The following is a 21,428-nucleotide window of genomic DNA, read 5'->3' on the forward strand; positions in this document are numbered from 1 at the left end:
ATGCTGGGATGAGCAGTTCCACAGCAGCAGAAGGGCCGCTTGTTGAATACTACTGATTTAATGGATCACTAAACCAAAAAGACAACTTCTTGTGCTTCCCTAGTGTTCATTCTAGCACCCTGCACCTGTCATAAGCTGTGCAGTTCCCCCTTCCTGCCTGCCGCTCTCTGCTCTGGTGCTTCTAGCACACTCTAGTCCAGGCCAGGCCAACCTGTGGCTCTCCAGCTGTTGAGAAACTACAAGTCCCAGCATGCCTTGTCACAGTTTTGCTGTTAGGAAATACTAAAGTAGCAGGGAATGATGGGACTTATAGTTTCACAACAGCTAGAGAGCCACAGGTTGGCCAGGACTGCTCTAGTCTGTACCTCAGCTGTTTCTTGCATCCGCTGAGTGTGCTAGAAGCACCAGAGCAAAAAGCGACACCCCAGGGTGCTAGAATGAACACTACTTCCACTCAATGGTAATGGTCATCTACTGACTATATACACATGCATCATATATTTGTGTATACAGTATATTGTAAATATATACAGATGAGGCAAGATTATAATGAAGTTATTTCCAAGGCTGTTTTCCCATGGATGCAGATTGTACTCAGGCTATTCAGATGTTTTTGGATAAACAGTATCCTGCTATTTATGCTGTATCTGTTAGCCAGGTTATGCAGGATTGCACTGCAGAAGATGTGATTTTGCTTAGATGTCTGTTTCTCTGTATCTGCTCAATAATGGTATATCAGCCATGTCCTATATGTGTATATACCATGTTACATATAGTATGTGTGCCAGACACGGCGCTGTAATACTGTAATCTTGCTGGTTATTATAGGCCATTCTTATCACTTTAATTATGAATTATGTTTTATCGCCTCCAGCAACGTATGTTACAGTGTTAGTACTCTTGCTGATTAATGATAGAACCAAATTGAATAAGCACCTTGATAATAACAGGCGACTTACATAGACTCTTACAACAATGCAGCAAAGATCTGGCTTTTCTGGTTATTTGCAGATATAGATCATTCGCAAATCTTAAATTAGGTATTTTCTTTCCAGTCTACCAGGGGACCTCGTCTCTAGCTCTCTCTTACCGTCTGCTCTGCGGAAGTAGATGGGTTGTGATATAGTTCATCTTTATGTACAATCAAACCTCTTTCTTTCTTTACAGTGTATTCCTTCCTATTTAGAACTTTCTCTTTATAGGGGTTTTATTATTTTCTTTCTACATTGCTCTAAATATAAGAAGGCTTCAGCGGGCATCGTTCCCAGGAACAAGTCACCTGCCGTTCTTTTATGTGCGAGTCTTGTACTCTGCTCAGATGTTTCCCCACTCCCTGATGGGTGTACTAAGAACATCGCGTCAATCAGTGAGACAGCAGCCATCATGTGCAAGCGGTTATAAAAGGGCAACTGATGCGCTTACACTTGTTTCCTGTGCGATTACCCCATCAACTATTCATGCTGCGTACACATAATAAACACATAAAGGAGTCTATGGGGCTGAGATGAACCTACGTGTGTTTGCATGGCGTGTCGCGTGCGTTTTCACACTGTTCCGGAAACGAGCGTACACAAGAACGGATTACGCAGTTATAGGCATATCAAGCTCATCTCACATTTGAGACCACAGAACAGGGGTCTAATTGGGCTGAAACGGGTCATTCTTACGCAGTCAAACTTTAGAAAGGGGGTATTGATGGAAATGCAGGATATGCAGAGTTGGACAAAAGCATAAATACACCTGTAATCAACACAGGCTTCCCCCCCACCCAGAACTTTGCCATGAAGCATACAGGAATGTACACTAGGACAGGCGTAGCAACGGGTTGGGTATGGGATGTCGGCGCTCGGTATCCCGGCTGTCAGAATCCCAACACCGGCATCCTGGCAAAGTTAGGATGCCCTTAGTGCCTAACCCTACCCCCCCCCCCCCTCGTGACAAACCATAACCCTCCCCCTAACCACAGGTACTTACAGTCAGGATACCAGCGGTTGGAACACCGGCGCCGGGTTTCTGACAGGTGTCAGCATCCCGTCTGTTGGGATTATAACTACATCCCGTAGCAACACCACCTCCAGTGGCCACGCCCCCCTTTCTCCCCCCAAGCAGCGGCGGCTGTGCTCATATCTATAAAGTTGGAGGGTTCAATTTCTCAGTGAGTGTAAACAAATCACTGATTGAGTTAGTGGCTTCTTAGCTTTAGCGATATACAGCCCACGCATCATATTTATAAAAGATAGAATGATTTCGCTGGGGTGAAAACTGCATTTGATTTACAGATAAGAGATAATTACACCCGCACTCAAGATCTATTCTCGCCAACACTAAAGCCATGCACAGATCCTATCTTCAGGAAAAGATGAAAGGATACCTGCACGCGTATTGATTCTAAGCTGACATAATCATTTCTATTCGTTATGTTTTCTAGCAGAGCTGTTACAGAAAGCAATAGGTTTGTCCCAGTAAACACTATAATTTCAGCAATGAACACTAGACAAGCCATTCATCAAAAGGAGCAGGAGAAACTAGAAATATAAATAGGGAAGCGGATTGCATCTTCCTAAGAGATCAATACGAGCAGATGAGGGGGTGAGGGCAGCTTATCCAGTGCCTGAGCCAGGGCTTTGGGACTCATCTGACCAGTGACTGGGTGCTTTGTAGCTATATAAATTAGGTAAATAGTTATTCCATGTACACAAGATTTTACAAGGTAAATGATTGTTTAAACGGTGACTGATCCAGTGGAACAGCTACAGTCTCATTAGCAGAGCTGCAGAGGTTGTGCCAGGGACATTTTATGCCATGAGTAGGCCTGTGTGTAAATTTCTGCCCCCCCCCCCCCTTCTGAAGAGGGATAAATTATTTTCTGTACTTTGCTAAAAAAGAGACGACTTGTTATTGTCCTTTTTTTTAAACGCAGATAATGATCTCTGCTGCTTTCCTGGGCAAGAAATGGTGACCCTTTGTGCCACCTAGCTCCGCCCCTTAGCTGTTTTAAGGGTAAGTTGGTACTATACTGGTAACGATTGCGGTACTTTGCTGCTAACGATTGCGGTACTTTGCTGCTAACGATTGCGGTACTTGGCTGCTAACGATTGCGGTACTTGGCTGCTAACGATTGCGGTACTTGGCTGCTAACGATTGCAGCACTTTGCTGGTAACAACTGCAGTACCTTGCTATTAATGATTGCTTTCCTGTAGTTCAAGACACCTCCCCAAGTCCTACCTAGGCGTTTTTCTGGGGTGGACGAAATTCGAGGAGAATGATCCTTTCTAATACTGCTTTTATACCTAAATTCCGGATCTGACCCGGAGGTTGGAACAGGGTTCCAAACCGGATCAGATCCGGAATTTTGTCAGCGCTGACCCAGGATATTCCTGAGTCGGCGCCGTTCACACCAGAGCCGGGTCTGCAGTGACCCAGCTCTTCCAGGTCATTGCAGATTGCCGGGTCACTCCACCCGGGAATCCAACCCTGTACCCTTTTACACCAAGGAGCTACCTGGGTTAACTCTGCAATGACCCGGGTTTTAGCTCTGGTGTAAAAGGGGTATAAGCCATCCTTAGTGCAATCCCTCAATTGAACTCTGCAGATATATAGTACTAAGCGCTACTAGTATTCCGTTAAACACAAATTTAAGTGCTACAAACCAAAATGTTACAGTTTTGTTAGGAAGATGTTATTGACACCTAGGGGCATATGAAATTGGGGGCGAGAATAGTAAAAATCCCACACCTGCGGGGTTTTCCTGCAGGTGCTGTATTTTTGCTATTCAATTAGGAGCGGGGTTTTTGATTTTTTTGGGACGCCGGTAGGTATTTTTTTGCACACCTCCAGAGCACAACCAATTTTTCCTAAAGTCCCCAATTTTAGGATAAATGCTCGGAAAATGGTCTGGGACCCCGGCAGCACCCCTACTAATGACTAGTTAAGCAATTGGAAGTTTTCAATTAGCTTAAGTAGTCAGTAATACCTTCCAAATTGCTGTCATCTGCATCCAGCGTCGGGATCCAGTCTCCTGCAGCAGCGGTGAGTATGTCAGTGTGTGAGTGTGTGTGAGTGTGTGTGTGTGACGCCCGGAGTGTTCCCTCCCCCCAGTGTAAGTATGCCCACCCCCCGTAAAGGGCGCTGGGAGAACTACATCTCCCAGCAGCCCCTGTGCCTCTCTGCAACACCTGGAGCCTCCCAACAGCCCCCTCCCCAGTGAGGAGATGGAGAGGAGGCCACCAGGAGCCGCAGAGACCACTGGAGACCCCCAGGCAGGTAAGTGTAATTTTTTTTTTTTAAAGGGGCGTTGGGTTTTCAGCCCTGGAAACCCTGCAACCACTTTTTATTAATTGGATTCCGCGGGTATCGGGAGCGCGCATACCCGCGGTAATCCAAAATTGGGCGCATGGAGCGCAAGGTTTTTACCTCGCTAGACCTCGCGCCCAATTGAATTGCCCATGGAGTGATGAAAAAATAAAAATCATACAAAAATAAAAAAATAGCAATAAATGGAAGAACCAATAACAGCAAAGCACCTTATTTTCTATAAAGATTCAGGGCCTGATTCAGAGCCGGACGCTATTTGCGCTCGCTCGTTCAGAAAAAGGGGCCGGCTATTTAAATTGAACGCTCGCTCTTTGCGGTCTGTTGACGCCTCTATGTCTGAGCGAGCGAACGAAACATGCGCTCGCTATTTTGAAAAGACGCCCCCTGGCCGCTCGCATCCTACGTCATCTCCGCTATTTATTAGATTAATCGAGTACATCGAAAGGCGTCTGAACTGCTCGCAATGCTTGTGGTTGGATTTTCCTACCGCAATCATGCGAACAGTTCAGGCTAAGAGACAACCAAGTGACGTGGTCGATGACGCTGCTTTGTTAATTATGCACACCCTTAAAACGCCCGTTTTGACCGTTTGGCACGCCTGCGTTCGGATCTCCACTCCCCGTTTTCAAGCACCTTCCCCTGTTACCACCCACAAACGCCTCATCCTGTCACTCAAATTAGCAGGCACTCGCAATTTTGCGAACACACGTTTTCCGACCGCACTGACTGGTTGGCGCATGCGCATTACGACCCATACGCATGCGCAGATGTGCAAACATCGCTCGGAGCGAATGAGCGGCCGCTTACGAGCGGCTCTGAGTCAGGCCCTCAGTCCGGTACCTCCACAAAATGTTTGTATTACAATGATAGATTCTAGTAACAAATGTAAGAGCCCTCCAATTTCTAATTATTTCTGCATGAAATAGTCCTACAGATCATTACATAAGACTGTGCCATTCATCTATTACAGGGCAATGGGTTACATTCAAATATGCTGTAGAATCATAATACAATTCCATGGAGTATGAGGCATTGATATGCAGCTGCACACACTGCAGGATCACCAACTACAAGGCGGATGACAATGTCATAATATTTCCCTTTCATTGCTTAAACAGCTATGTACAATTAGGCATACCTCCTAAATAACCCGATATGAAATACGATCAAGATGTTTGCCTGCTGGGAGCCATTTTCCACTACTGGATGCCCTTCGTACACTTTGCCCTTAGAACCAAGGGAGTTGTTACGGAGTTAAACACAAGTCAGTTTTGCGGATGGGCTGCGCAGAGGTGTGCACATGTATGATTACACCTATTTTCAGATGGCTTTCTAGCACCAGGGTTGGGCTGGTACTAGTGTGTACTGATAAGTCATACCACTTTTACACCTAAATTCCGGATCAGACCCAGAATTTAGCCGGCGCCGACCCAGGACATTCCCGAGTCTGCGCTGTTCACGCCGGAATCGGGTCTGCATAGACACGGCTTTTCCGGCGTTGAAGTGGACGCTTGGCGATGACATCATCTCCAAGCGCCACTGAAGCCGGACCAATCGTCCGGCATGCGGCGCGCTCCAGGTCATTGTGACCAGGAATGCGCCGTTCACACTGCAGGGTTTCACGGGTTATTCCCGTGTTAAACCCTGCAAGTAACCTGGGTTGGATTGCCGGGTCACTCGTCCCGGTGATCAAACCCTCTCCCCTTTTACACCAAGGAGCTACCCGGGTTAACCCCGCAATAACCAGAGTTTTAGCTCCGTGTAAAGGGGTATAATATGGCTATGAAACTAAGCGTACAGATATGGGTGGTATACGGGTGATTAAGCGCAATTACTGCTGTACATGCGATGCGGGTGCAATTACAAGTGACTTGCTTTTAAGTGTGCATGGGCCACAATAAGGAATCTAATCTCCTGATTTATGTGTAATCATGATACTAATTTAGGTGAAAAGGCAGGATTAGCCCATAGGACAAATTTATCTTCGAATGTAATAAAGAACAACTATGCCCAGAGTATTTAAAGCTTTATACTCGGATTACTGATGTAAGGGTGACCAGAAACTCTGCCTTAAGGTGTTTTAAAGGGATCTCCTCGTAGACCCAAAGGGTGGACCTGTAAGAATATTAAATCTGGATTTAAGTCCTAAGTGCCATATGTTGGCAGTAGATGGGCTTATTGCCTTTGCTGCTTGAACAAATCTTACTATGTATCAATTCACGGCTAACAGATAATGAAGCCATGCTCCAAGGGCCGCAATTTGTACTTTAAGTGTATTAACTGCTTTACTGTCATCTTGTCTACCCACAGGAAAATGCTAAATAATCATAACAGAAGGATTGTTTGGTGCCATGTTCATCATAAAACTCTCCCAAACTCTAAATATGTGTGGACTCCGATATATTTGTATATCTGGCTGTATAATATTTTGTATGCATCCAATTGTTATTTTTCTTTAATGTCAATGCCAAAAATTAAAAAAAAAAATTAAACTGTCCCAACTCTATATCTTTGGGGTGAGAACTGTTTGCTAGCCCTTTGCAGAGTCAAAATAAGCTTTTCTGAAAAGACCTGTGGGCACATTTATAATTGGCCAGTTTATCAAGACTGCTTTGACCGATAAGTTTTAAAGCGGCAACAGAAATAAATGCTGAACCAGACTGGTTTAGCATTTATTAATGTTGCCGCTTTAAAACTATCGGTCAAAGCCACCGATCATCAGTGGCTTTGACAAACCTCCCAATTGTAATTATACTACCTGACGTTTAAAATATCACGGCTCAGTAGCAAGGCTGTCAACTTGAGAAATCGAGAACTTGGATGTTATATCCAGACACTGACGCAGAAAGTCCGGTCGTAATGGAAGGTAACACGACTGTTCCACCGCTAACTGTAGACCTTGTGTAAACTATGCTTTGTGAATGGTTTATACAGAGTACAGAGCGAGAGAGAAACCCAGGCAACACTGGGCTAGTTACTTATAATTAGGGATGTGCAGGCTCGGATTAGTTCTGATTTTCCCGCCAAAAGTCGGGTCTCAGAAAGAGGCAAAATGTCATCTTTCATGGACAGACATTTTTCCCATGAAAGATGGCGTTTTCACTCTTTCTGAGACCCGATTTTTGGCGGTAAAATCCGAACTAATCTGAGCCTGCACATCCCTACTTATAATGTCTTAAAAGTGAACTTTAAACTTAAAAGAACATGATCAGCAGAATTGTATATGTTTTATGTTAGGTTTTTCTATTCATTTCAGATTCGCCACTTGCAAAGGGCTCTTGGTATGTGGGGAGAGCATGCGATACTTGTGACGGTTGTCTTGAGAAAGAATTAAGTAATTCTATGACTTGCACATGCGAGAATGACTATCCTTAAATCAAGTGCCCTTATTCCAACCATTGCAGAAAGCAAGGAAATCATTATATAAAGCAATTACATACTTATATAAATAAGAAACGGCTTAATTAGATTTCTTGAAACCAAATCAATTATATTTATTGGATTTAATTATTAAAAGCTTTGTCAGTTCGATGGAGGGAGAAAACTAGATTTTGTATGCCTAACAGTGTGACTGACGACTTCACAGGAGTGACAGCCTCATACTGGGAGCGTGTACAAACAGTGCACTCTAGTGACAAGGAGAGGAGTGTTTGGGGTAATAGAATATTATCTGTAGAATAATGCATCCACACCGCGGAATAAGTGACAGATCAAAAGATGGCTGATGGGAAACTAGCAGTGCGGGATCTCATCTACGCTTATTCAGAGCTATGGCTACAATAAAACCAAAAAAGGACTTAAAACGTACCAAAATATCAGCCTATTTATATATAGTTAAAGACAATTAGTTATGCTACAGTTTAATAGAAAAAAACAATAACCCCAAAAATGTGTTTGTGAATGATACTATACTGGAATCTATAAATGTCTCCATCCAATTGGTGCCATCTCTTTGTTCTAAAATGACAGACTACACAGGTCTATTGGAAATGTACAGATAAAAGGGACCCTATTGCTAAATATGATGAAAACGTAGAATATATAAAACAATACACTTGGAAATGTGCATGGACCCTCTCCCGTGAATCACAGGCCCAGGGCCCTGCTATGCTGAGTCGGCAATGTGCTTTTACAAGGAAGGAGTAGATATGCTGCCGAACCGGCTTCTCTTACACAGATAGAAGCTCAAAAGCTGATTGGAGGAGAGGAAACACAGAGGAGCACAGCTACAGCTGATATTTACACCCTGTAAACACTCACAGGCAACTAAAGTACCAGCTGGGTATAGGGCTTCAGGGAAAATATGTAGCTAAAGCGGGACACGAAAATGTAAATCCCCCCTACGTAAGAGTCCTGAACCGTAGGGCAAGGTCCATATATTGTTCTGTAGGTTTGTTTCTTTGTTTTGGCGTCAGTATAGATAACAATGCACGTATACAGTTGGAGCTGATTCTGAGTTGGGAGCAAATAAAAAAAAGCAAGTAACTGTGTATCTGGGACAAACTATATGCTGCACTGCAAGGCATGGAAATAGTTTTGAATCAGGCCCAAAGCGCTTCCAAGTCATACCAGCCACCATTAAAGCGCCACCCTCATGTAATGCTAGGTGTAGTCTCCATGTAAAAGACTTTCAATGACACGCATCTGGGAACGCACGTCAGCAGTGAGGAGTTTGGGTAGTGTACACAGCTTTAGTGTACACAGCTTTCACCTAGACCTTTAGGTGCATCCAGCCCAGCCGGCTGAATGGGCCTACATGAGCTTGCTACCGCCAGCTGCACAGACATTGCACATCTGTGTAAGAGAAGCCGGTTCGGCAGCATATCTACTCCTTCCTTGTAAATGCACATTGCCGACTCAGCATAGCAGGGCCCTGGGCCTGTGATTCACGGGAGAGGGTCCATTCACACTTCGCCCTGGGCCTGTGATTCACGGGAGAGGGTCCATGCTCACTTACGAGTGTATTGTTTTATATATTCTACGTTTTCATCATATTTGGCAATAGGGTCCCTTTTATCTGTACATTTCCAATAGACCTGTGTAGTCTGTCATTTTAGAATAAAGAGATTGCACCAATTGGATGCAGACATTTATAGATTACAGTATAGTATAATTCACACACACACACAAATATTTTGTTTTATTGTTTTTTTTTTATTAAACTGTAGCATAACTAATTGTCTTTAACTATATATAAATAGGCTGATATTTTGGTACGTTTTAAGTCACCCGGGCTCCAGGAGCAATAAGCCTATTACAGTCAGTCACTGTAGTCACCTGCAGAGACCCTCTGACACAATCAGGCTCCAATAAGTATTTCCAGCACAGGCGATTGGACTATACCATTTACAGCAGGCTGTGAGTCATTGTCTCTCCTTTGGAGAGAGAGAGATATGGAAGGAAAACACGCTGGTCTGTCTGGGGAAGTGGCTGATTGCGGCTTCTGAGCCTTTGCTTATTACCATCGTTAGGCTGCTCTGCTAGATCTACATATAAATACAGCACAAATCATCAGTTGATTTGCTATTATTTCAGCTGTGATTTCTACTAACAATACTGGGCTGTTGATGCTTGCTATACAATTTATATCTATCTAATTAATATGGGTTATGCTATATGGATAAATGAAAACCCCATGATCAATAAAGGACCACAATATTGCTGTGATACACAATCATACACAATACACTAGGCTGAATAGTTGGACTGTAGATTATTAAATTATCTGCATCTGGGAACAATTGTACAGTACAGTTCTAAACATTGAGATTTTACCACCCATGAGATCCAGCTACAGTTTGTAACTGTGAATTGAATTTACGGAGCTACTAATCCCTACTCCGACCCTTTATTATACAACGTTGAGCATATTACTCACGAAAATGATGTAAGTACTAACCTAATTGCATGTGATCACAGGTTTATGCTGCTTTTTATACATCCAGCAACTCAATAGCAGCGCTCTTCTTTTCCTGACATGTAAGTACAGCAGCTGAGTGCTGTCCTATTTGATACATAACATTTGGTACATACAAGTGCCTGCTTCTTTCATTATTTTACGCTTCTGTTCCCTTGTTAGACCCCCCAGCTTACGCATATTAGGTTATCTCGAGCATCTAATGCATTTGGTGAAAATGAACCAAGACTCAGTGGGGTCAATTCAATAGCTGGCAATACGATGGACACCAAAAACGTCACACCAAATCACCCCAAAATTATTCATCTTTATATGACAGGAGATGTGGATGGAGACTCTACTAGACACTGCTTGGGTAGACAATGTTTTGTATTGTAGTGACTCCCATTGTAATCACATGCTCCTCTGTAATACCACCTTTTGCAGATGAAACCATTCTCCAACATTGTATTTCATCAAACTCATGTACTTTCACCGAATATGGTCTTGCATTACTTGCACACAAGAGCTGTGTGAGCCCTTTTTAAATGTTGATGTTTTATTTAGTATTTGCCACTTGTTTTGTCCCCATGTCTAGAATATTATAAAAGGCAATAAAAACGGTACCTGTGCAAGATTACCAGTGTGAAATGTCACTGTTACAATGAGGCCATTCTGTCTTACCTCAAACCTTTCCTGCTCCACCCGATGATGGTCCTCCAACTGCTGTTCCAGGTAGCAGAGATTGCGATACTTGTCCACGTAAATCTCATATTGCTTCTGAAGCTCCTCCTCCAGCTTCTCATATTCATCCATGAAAGCTGGTCTGTAAAGAGATGTGGGTGTATAATTACACTTGCTACAAAGTGCTATACAGGTAACGGTTAGGACATCTGTGGGGTGAGCCCTGTACAAGAACGACTTTCCCAGTGCGGTGTGTAGGCCTCAGGGACTACTAGAATGACTCTGTAAACCTGTAAATGGTCCGAGCAAGACCTACAACGACAATAGACACTAGATAGCCTTGCTTTGCATAAATTATTATTACGCCCAGTTGATGGAGAGGACTGTAGTTGTGTATAGCAAGAAATGAATGTGTTTAGGACTAGCGGAAAATGCAGGAAGATATATTCACCTCACGCTCTGGAGAGTCTGAAGTCTCGCTCGATTTCTCTCCAGTTCCTTTCTGCGCCTCTCAATTTTGGAGTCCAGATTCACCTCATCAGAAGCTCCATTAGTCAGGAATTCTCTCATCTTCTGACACTGTTCCTGAAACGAGCAAAGGGCGGCTGAGAGGTGACACTATAAAAAACTCCATAACATTAATGTGCTTCTGGCTAACATGTTTTTAATTAGATTTATACGCGGTCAACTGAAAAAAATAAAAAAGGACTCAGCTCATTTTTCTACGCAATTGTCTGCACAACACTATTCTGTACTTTGATGTACATACATGTAGATGCTTTGTGCCACTAATTACATGATTGCATTCTATCATGGGGATGTACACGCAGGGAGAAAAAAGAAAAGATGAATGTTTTCTAAATTATTATTATTAATTAGAGCACCAATTAGATCTCAACAATAGAACAGGCAACATTAACATTATTTTTTGCGCACATATAAAATTGCCGTCCAGTTTAATACAACTGCCTGGGGCAATTTAGCTGCCAGTTCTGTACTGTCCCAAGTAATCATTTGCGCATATTGCGGGACACTTTTCACACGAAAATTCAACACAATTCAATTGTAAATGGCAAGTCGCGGGCATTGTGCCAATGTCTCCAGTTAATTGAGCAGTGTGCAAATCATATGAAGTTCATGAAAGAGTGGGTAAATCCTCTTGAACCCCAAAAAGAGTTGCAAATAAAGTAGCAGTGGCCAAGAGTGTTAGTGGCCATAGGTTGATTATTACAACTTCTTTATTGTAGATAAAATTATATCCAGCAATTGTATTTCAGCAATTTAAAGTGTTTCGCGTACTTTGGGGTACATTCAAATGTCACTATTGCGACCTACATATAGGTTTGAAAAATATTGAGAAAAATTATTTGTGACTCCCATCTGCAAGTTCAAACCCATTTCCATTCAGCACTACACATTCACGGTACATGTTCCACATTATTAAACCCATTTTTCTGCTTTTTAGAAAAAAATACATACAAATGAAAAGACTTTATTAAGCAAATTTTACTTTAGAAAAAATTACATAATTATAATGCTGACATTAAAATAAGGACTTTTTCCTGTCCCTGATTGACAAGTAACACCCACTGCTTTCTGTAAAAGTGAATTACGCAAACAGCTTTTTCGGGACCTCTCCCTAGATGTCCTGACCTGAAGTCAGTTTCCAACATTCACACTCACTTATACTTTATTGTAGTCACCCACAATCCATACTCAAGAATTCATTCACACAGTTTTTTTAGTGCAGGCTTTTAGAAGTGGAGATGTTGCCCATAGCAACAAATCAGATTCTAGCTATTATTTTCTAGAAGGTGCTAGATAATTGATAAGTAGAATCTGATTGGTTTCTATGGGCAACATCTCCACTTATAAAAACCTGCAGTTTAGTAAAGAAATGTATCCCACCCAGTATATCCTATCCATTCCCTCACACAGCTCCCCCTCATTCTATGTATCTGCCCAGTCTATGCTCTCCATTCCCTCACACAGCTCCACCCTCATTCTATATATCTACCCAGTCTATCCTCTCCATTCCCTCACACAGCTCCACCCTCATTCTATGTATCTACCCAGTCTATCCTCACCATTCCCTCACACAGCTCCTCATCACTCTATGTATCTACCCAGTCTATGCTCTCCATTCCCTCACACAGCTCCACCCTCATTCTATGTATCTACACAGTCTATCCTCTCCATTCTCTCACACAACTCCACCCACATTCTATGTATCTACCCAGTCCATCATCTCCATTCACTCACACAGCTCCACCCTCATTCTATGTATCTACCCAGTCCATCATCTCCATTCCCTCATTCCATGTATCCACCCAGGCTGTACTCTCCATTCCCTCACACAGCTCCCCCTCATTCTATGTATCCACCCAGTCTACCCTCTCCATTCCCTCACACAGCTCCACCCTCATTCTATGTATCTACTGACAATATTAAAATGAACCTCTATATACCCTTGCCTGTACCTTCTAAAACCCTTCCTATAAACCTCTAAGGATGACGCTAATTTGCATACGCAGTCATACCATAAATAAAGACTTAGACGTGGAATCTGTGGTTCCAAAGCACAAGTGTTATTCAGGTAAAAGTTCAGACAGTTACACGCAATTGATCAAGACACAATTTAGGCGCAAAAGGAAATTATACAGACCCAAGTACAGTATACATACGCAGGCGCTTCCCGACCCGGAGATAGGCATCAGCAAGAGCCCCTAGTCATACAGCGTTCAGCACGAACACTGAGAACCAGCGTTCGTGCACACATGTTTATACCCCCCCAGAATAAACAGGACAATAGGGCAGTTTGTTGCTGGTGTCATTGGTTCCCAGGGGAGAAGCATCTGTTACAGCACATTTAACAGGCTAGTTCAAATAGACTCTCCCTGCCTCTAACAGCTGGGGATCTTCCTCTTCACGCCCCCTGCAACATCCTAACAGTTGTTGCTAAAATATACATTTTGTTGCTTGTAGGCTCTGCGATCCATAACTCGAGAATGCATGATGCGATCTCCCCACCGATAACACCGGAATACTGTAACAAGAGTACGCATCAGTACAACTCCAAACACGACTTGTTTAGCATGTATAATACCTTAGTTATCAAATATCTTTATTTCTCAGCATTTAAACTAACTGAACCAATTTAAATCATACACTTTAAAGCGTATTGAACCTTATGTGTGAATATGTAATGTGTGGGTATTCAGGGTTTGATATAAGGTCGCTAGTTAACTTGGGGCAGATGCGTGCGCACAAAGTTAATAAAACAGCGGTTTCATACAAAGTCCTATGCATTCGCTAATATGCGACTAGTTAACAGCGCAATTGTGTGTATTAATGTGAGTATGAGAAATGCTGAAAGATGCAAACGCATTGTGCTATTAGTATTATCGCCACATGTACTAAAATGTGAGTTTATCTAAAATGGCGCTTAGGCGGCCATTCGCAAAATGGCATCTTGCGATCTCATTTTCAAGATGGCGTCTTGCGGCCATTCGCAAGATGGCGTCGTCGCGATTAAATTTTAAACTGAACTTGTCTCAGCCAATTATTCAGCTTCGACAGTCCACCCTTTGATAGCAAACAACATGGTATCACAATCTGCTATGAGAATTTAATTTAGGCTTACATTTACATATTATTTGGTGTTATTATGGGATGGAACTAGGTGGTTCTTAATCCATCAATAATGTGTCTCTGGGTGGGGACATAAAACTACTATTATACGCACACCGTGGATCTTGGAAGATCATGTGAAAGGTGTGGGAATGCACCAGTCTTATAATAGCAGTCTTGAAGGGGAATTGAGACTTTACATTATCTGAGGTGTTCTATGAATAACATTTCAATAATACATTCTATGCATGTCTAAATATAATACATCAAACGATTGTATTTCCTAGTTCAGGGTTGTAATGCAGTTCTATATTTACCTCGGTATACATATTGTCATTACTGACCACCATCATAGTTTCACTCTTTCGTTTCACTCTATTTTTACATTTTCCACACTTCAACACAATAGGAACACACCGGACGCATATGCCAATTATTATGATGACAATCAGTATAAGGATTAAGAATTTGCCTATGCTGGCGATCACTTCCTGGACCCATTCCCCTAGACCTGAGAACCATTTCACTGGGTTCAGCCATGACACCCATCCTTCTATCTTTTCCCCTACTTTAGCCACTGAAGCGTTATGGTTCTTGCGAAATTCCCACTTTAGCTGCAGAATTTCATCCATCTTCCGGTCTATCACCTCCTTAGGGTCGCTGGTATCATTGGTGACATAGGGGCAACATTTTACTCCAAATTGGGTGGCCAATGTTACGCAATACCCTCCAGTAACAGCAGTTAAATAATTGAACACTAGCCTGTGTTGCACCAGTTCTTTCTTGTACGCTTGCAATTCTCTCCCTGTATACCTGAATGTGTCATCGTACATCTCGGTGATATTATCTATTAATTTAGCAAGTTCCTGGATATATCTAAAATTTAATGTACCCCGAGCGATCTTGGTGGGGTCCAATGCGGCCAGAACTTGAAAGCCAGTTGTCTCACTGATTAACTGAGAGGCTTTATGTATATCACCAGGTACCATATTTCTTTTGCCTCTGTGTTCATATTGTGTGTGAAAATATGGTGACGATGTGTTTTTACGTATACCAAGCATTTCAACATGAGTGAGGGTCATAACTTCTGGAAGTATTCTTCCCAAATAACATAACAATTACAATACTAAAATTGGTCAGACACTCCCCTGATTGGCACTGCACTCCTCCTCCTGACTCCACTCCATCAGCTCTGCCATCAGCTCACATTTCCTTTATCGGTCCTCCATCACAGACACTGAGTATCCCCAAACAGATCATCACGACAAAAACTCTGGAAAAAAAGAACTAGGATGACCACAGCAGACCACTCCATTGCTGGAAGCACTGATCTACACATTTCTTTAGCTCAGATATCTCACCGTCACCTTTTTAATCCTTCCGGCACAAACTCGCAATCGACAGGTCCACGTTATCGGCCTTGTCTCCGCCTTGTATCTCCACCAGGTGGTTAACCTCCCTGTGGTGAGTGGAAAGGACCCACGTATCTTCCTCGGCCACCCTTTGAGGATGCTGTATCGTCAGATACGGACCTTTCCACCGATCAGTCAAACAACCTGAGCTACAAAAAATTTGGATCATAACAAATTCTTCCAAATTTGACATCATGACAGGTTGCATTAGACATGTTAGTTAATAATACTTTCAATTTCAGTTATTCTCATTCATCTTCGTGAGACCCTGCACAGTAACCTCATTATCATATTTTCACATGAGGCTGCCTGTTTGAACAGTATCTCAAAGGGGGGGCAAATAAAGGAAAAGACAGTCTGGGATAATCTTAGTGTTGTTACCCATCATCTTACACATGTTCTTGGAAACGTCACCTGTAAAATAAGTCCCCCTATAATTTTTAATAATTCTAGGGATATAGTATCTTCATATAGGTTCCTGCAATTAAATCTTGTTATTAATAGCTACTGCTCTAAATAATGTCTGGGCCACTGGGTTGGATAGTATTCCGAGTAGTCGACCTCAGCCTGGCATGGCTGCCGTTTATCCTTAGCAACCTTGCGTCCTATGAGTGGGAGATAAAGCACAACAGTTTAATATCATTCAAACATGACCTAAAATACAACAATAGATCGTCCACATTTTACATTAGAACAGATATATTGGCAGGTTGAAAAGATTGTAAACAGTCATATAAGGCCTGGGAGAAGATACTGGGGTTACCTATGAACCCATGGGAAACTCGTGTTCCTGTGTGGTGTTCTTCACTTTGCAGTACTTACTTATGTGTCCCACTTGTGACAGTTAAAACATAATTTTGAACGGGGTGGATGAAAAGATTGTTGTGGGATTTGAGCAAGAGGGAAAGATGGTGGGTATGGGTAAGGATAGGGAGGGTAAGGATGTGAAGGATAAGGGTATTGTGGGAGGTATGAAATTTGGGGGTAGTATGAGGCCTGTGGTTGTGTATGATATGTGGGGTAAGGATGTGTTTGCTGTGGTGTGGGATTGGTGAGGACGTGTAATTGTTCAGGTGCAGGTGTGTGTGTGGGTGCAGGTGTGTCGGTTGGCTGTGATGTTATTGTCATTCCTTCCAGAGCTTGGATACTGACAGTCATTAGTTTTTCGCTCTGGGTCTCTCTCTTCATTGTGATATTTTTATCATGTTCTATGGCAGACTCTATGATGTTATCGATTGTGAGTCCCCTCCAGCCAGGTTGTGAGGTCTGAACCCGAATCTTTAAATCGTCTTTCAGACCGTCCATGAGTACCGTGACTATCATTCCCCTGTGGTGAGTGCTATCTTTAATATCTTCTATCCCAGTGTACTGGGTGATAGCCTGCAGAGCCCGGTCGCAATAGTCTTCTGCAGTTTCACTCTCCTTTTGCTTAATTGTGAAAATTTTGTTCCAGTTAACTACTACTGGAAAATATACACCCAATTGAGTTACAATGTGGGAAATGTTACCTTGGTTTACTTGGTCTGTTAAGGGAACGTCACCATCCAATACACAATCCGTGATAAATTTTGTCACGTCGGTATTGCGTGGCAGACAGGCCCTTAACACCACACACCAATCTTTATTAGTGGGCTCATGTGAACTACCCAAATTTCTCAAAAATCTTTGACATTTGGCTAGTTCCTTTTTGGGATTGGGGAAATCATTTATGATGGAATTTAATTCTGCTCTTGTCCATGTACAATGCATTACTACTTCCCTCGTGGGCACTACACCGTTCGCATCTACATTTCCATTCGGAACAGTTATCGTCCGAATGGGATGCAGACCGGTAGTGTTGCTACCTCTGACCTGGTTACCTGGCTGGGGGTTTAACCTACTGCTGCTACGTACGGTATGAACAACTTCCTCTACGGGTGCAGAGGGGGTTAACACTTCCCTTGCTGTTACCAATGGAGATGGCGGCATCACCCGTGTTTGTGGTGATGCAGCATCTATCATTTGTACAGCATGGGAAATGGCAGACATTACAATAGGCTCATCATCTACATTATAAACATTTTCTTTATGATTACTTAAGAGAGGGTACAAATTTTTATGGGTATTTTTGGTAACTGTACTTGCATCTCCATCCACATAAGGTGGGGGAGGTGAGCGTGAACTGCTGGCAATACTCTCCACAACGCTACCTTGCCGTACATGCGCGCCATTTTACGGCTCGCCCGCATTGCAATTTAGCGTCGCGGATGTATTTTCTGGCAATGCGCTCGGAACGCTAGTTTGCTTCGCTTGCACATTTTTAAGCCACACATCTCCTTCATGCTGCCACAATTTTAAACATTCAAAATATTTGACCTTTTTCTCTCGGGAGCGCATCAAACTGATGTGATCCCGGACATTATCTAATACATCCTTATCACAACTACCAATTCTGGGAAACGGTCTAACACTCTTCATCGTCATTTTAAACCATACATCACAATACCTTATTGCATAAGTACCGTACTTAGCATGCATAATTATACGATGGGCCGAACCAATCGGAGCTTTCATTAGTAGCACATCATTGTCTAACATCTCTACTGTTTGTATGGCTCCCATTCCGAGACAAAATCCTACGCTTTTCAATAAAGATTTAAACTGGTGAAAGACAATCTAGATACTCTCACTTACCTACGGACAAAATTTCTAGATGCCCCCGCTCACCTACGGAAGAAATTCTAGATGCCTCCGCTCACCTACGGAAGAAATTCTAGATGCCCCCGCTCACCCACGGAAGAAATTGTAGATGCCCCGCTCACCTACGGAAGAAATTCTAGATGCCCCCGCTCACCTATTATCTCTCAGCTCACAATCACACCTAGTGCGGCTCAACTACAATGCTCAAATATTATTGAACATTGCAGTCACACTGAGAGCCAGTCCCTAACAAAAATAACAAACCATACACCTGCTCTGTGTACTGAACGGTAAGCTGCTTACCGAGCAGCTAGACTAACCCTTGCACCTAGCCTTTAAGGATCATACAATACCCTTAACTGTCCAACACATACTCACTGTTACACACTTTTTCCTGCGCAGAAAAATAAACGTTAACCCAGATATTGATAACAATTGAAAAAGGTAAACCTTGACGGCTTTGTTTAAACACGTGGCAGCAGAACCGGAAGTGCGTATACGCTATTGTGCGACCAGACGTATACACAATAATGCGACTACCGCACAACCGTATAATGACTTTTGAACTGCGTAAACCGTATGATGACTTTTGAACTGCGTACGCAAAAATGCGTCTCAGCCGCTTACTCAATACTGCGGCACCCCCCTAAGCGTTAGGTTCTATCAACAAAGGAAAACAAACTTTTTCCTTTCTTGTCCCTAGATTCTAGTCAGCTTCCTTGGCTCACACGAAAACGGATAGTGATCTTTCAGCACAAATCGGTTACAGGAAAACCCTGTATGTGGCCACTCCACCCTTTGCTGAGATATCGCTAGACGTATGTGCCGTGTGAGTAGGTAAGTGACTTCATCCCGGACGAGCCCCCATCTGACAATATTAAAATGAACCTCTATATACCCCTGCCTGTACCTTCTAAAACCCTTCCTATAAACCTCTAAGGATGACGCTAATTTGCGTACGCAGTCATACCATAAATAAAGACTTAGGCCCTGATTCAGAGCCGGTCGCTATTTGCGCTCGCTCGTCCAGAAAATAGGGGTGGCTATTCAAATGAACCGTTCGCTGTTTGCGGTCTGTTCACGCCTCTAGGTCTGAACGAGCGAACAAAACTTGCGGTCGTTTTTTGGGAAACTACGCCCCCTGGCCGCTCGCATCCGACGTCATGTCCGCTATTTATTAGATTAATCGAGTACATCGAACAGGGTATGAACTGCTCGCTATTCTTGTGGTTGGTTTTTGCTACCACAATTTTGCGAGCAGTTCTGGCTAAAAAAAAACCCAGTGACGTGGTCAATGACGCTGCTGTTTTAAATATGCACACCCATAAAACGCCCGTTTTGACCTTTAAGCACGCCTGCGTTCTGATTTCCACTCCCCGTTTTCAAGCACCTTCCCCTGTTACCACCCACATACGCCTCATCCTGTCACTCAAATTATCAGGCATTCGCTATTTTGCGAGCACATGAATTTCGGCCGCACTGACTGGTTCGCGCATGCGTATAACGATCCGTACGCATGCGCAGTTTGGCAAACATCACTCGGAGCGAATGAGCTGCCGCTTACGAGTGGCTCTGAATGAGGGCCATAGACGTGGCATCTGTGGTTCCAAAGCACAAGTGTTATTCAGGTAAAAGTTCAGACAGTTACACGCAATTGATCAAGACACAATTTAAGCGCAAAAGGAAATTATACAGACCCAAGTACAGTATACATACGCAGGCGCTTCCCGACCCGGAGATAGGCATCAGCAAGAGACCCCTAGTCATACAGCGTTCAGCAGGAAGACTGAGAACCAGCGTTCGTGCACACATATTTATACCCCCCCAGAATAAACAGGACAATAGGGAAGTTTGTTGCTGGTGTCATTGGTTCCCAGGGGAGAAGCATCTGTTACAGCACATTTAACAGGCTAGTTCAAATAGACTCTCCCTGCCTCTAACAGCTGGGGATCTTCCTCTTCACGCCCCCTGCAACAGTTGTTCCTAAAATATACATTTTGTTGCTTGTAGGCTCTGCGATCCATAACTCTAGAATGCATGATGCGATCCCCCACCGATAACACCAGAATACTGTAAAAAGAGTACGCATCAGTACAACTCCAAACACGACTTGTTTAGCATGTATAATACCTTAGTTATCAAATATCTTTATTTCTCAGCATTTAAACTAACTGAACCAACTTAAATCATACACTTTAAAGCGTATTGAACCTTATGTGTGAATATGTAATGTGTGGGTATTCAGGGTTTGATATAAGGTCGCTAGTTAACTTGGGGCAGATGCGTGCGCATAAAGCTAATAAAACAGCGGTTTCATACAAAGTCCTATGCATTCGCTAATATGCGACTAGTTAACAGCGCAATTGTGTGTATTAATGTGTGTATGAGAAATGGTGAAAGATGCAAACGCATGGTGCTATTAGTATTATCGCCACATGTACTAAAATGTGAGTTTATCTAAAATGGCGTTAGGCGGCCATTCGCAAAATGGCGTCTTGCGATCTCATTTTCAAGATGGCGTCTTGAGGCCATTCGCAAGATGGCGTCGCCGCGATTACATTTTAAACTGAACTTGTCTCAGCCAATTATTCAGCTTCGACACTAACCAGCCTATCTTATCCATTCCCTCACACAGCTCCCCCCTCATTCGTACCAAGTCCATCATCTCCATTCCTCCACACAGCTCCACCCTCATTCTATGTATCTACCCAGTCTATCCTCTCCATTCCCTCACACACCTCCTCCTCGTTCTATGTATCTACACAGTCCATCCTCTCCATTCCCTCACACAGCTCCTCCTCATTCTATGTAT

At 43.0% G+C, this 21,428-nt stretch overlaps 1 protein-coding gene across 1 annotated transcript in view; it reads right to left on the minus strand.

Annotated features, from left to right (window-relative positions):
• The window catches only part of IFT38 (intraflagellar transport 38), a 257,847-nt gene that overhangs the window by 24,941 nt on the left and 211,478 nt on the right, over window positions 1–21,428 (minus strand). The window contains exons 7-8 of the mRNA XM_088448183.1: window positions 11,347–11,480; window positions 10,896–11,037 (exon numbers count right to left, since the gene is read on the minus strand). Of these exons, the coding sequence (XP_088304309.1) occupies window positions 10,896–11,037; window positions 11,347–11,480 (276 nt within the window). The remainder of the gene's footprint in view (window positions 1–10,895; window positions 11,038–11,346; window positions 11,481–21,428) is intronic.

The sequence above is a fragment of the Taudactylus pleione genome, unplaced genomic scaffold (genome assembly GCF_031769625.1).
Source record: "Taudactylus pleione unplaced genomic scaffold, aTauple2 ptg000451l, whole genome shotgun sequence".
In the NCBI taxonomy this organism is placed as follows: Eukaryota; Metazoa; Chordata; class Amphibia; order Anura; family Myobatrachidae; genus Taudactylus; species Taudactylus pleione.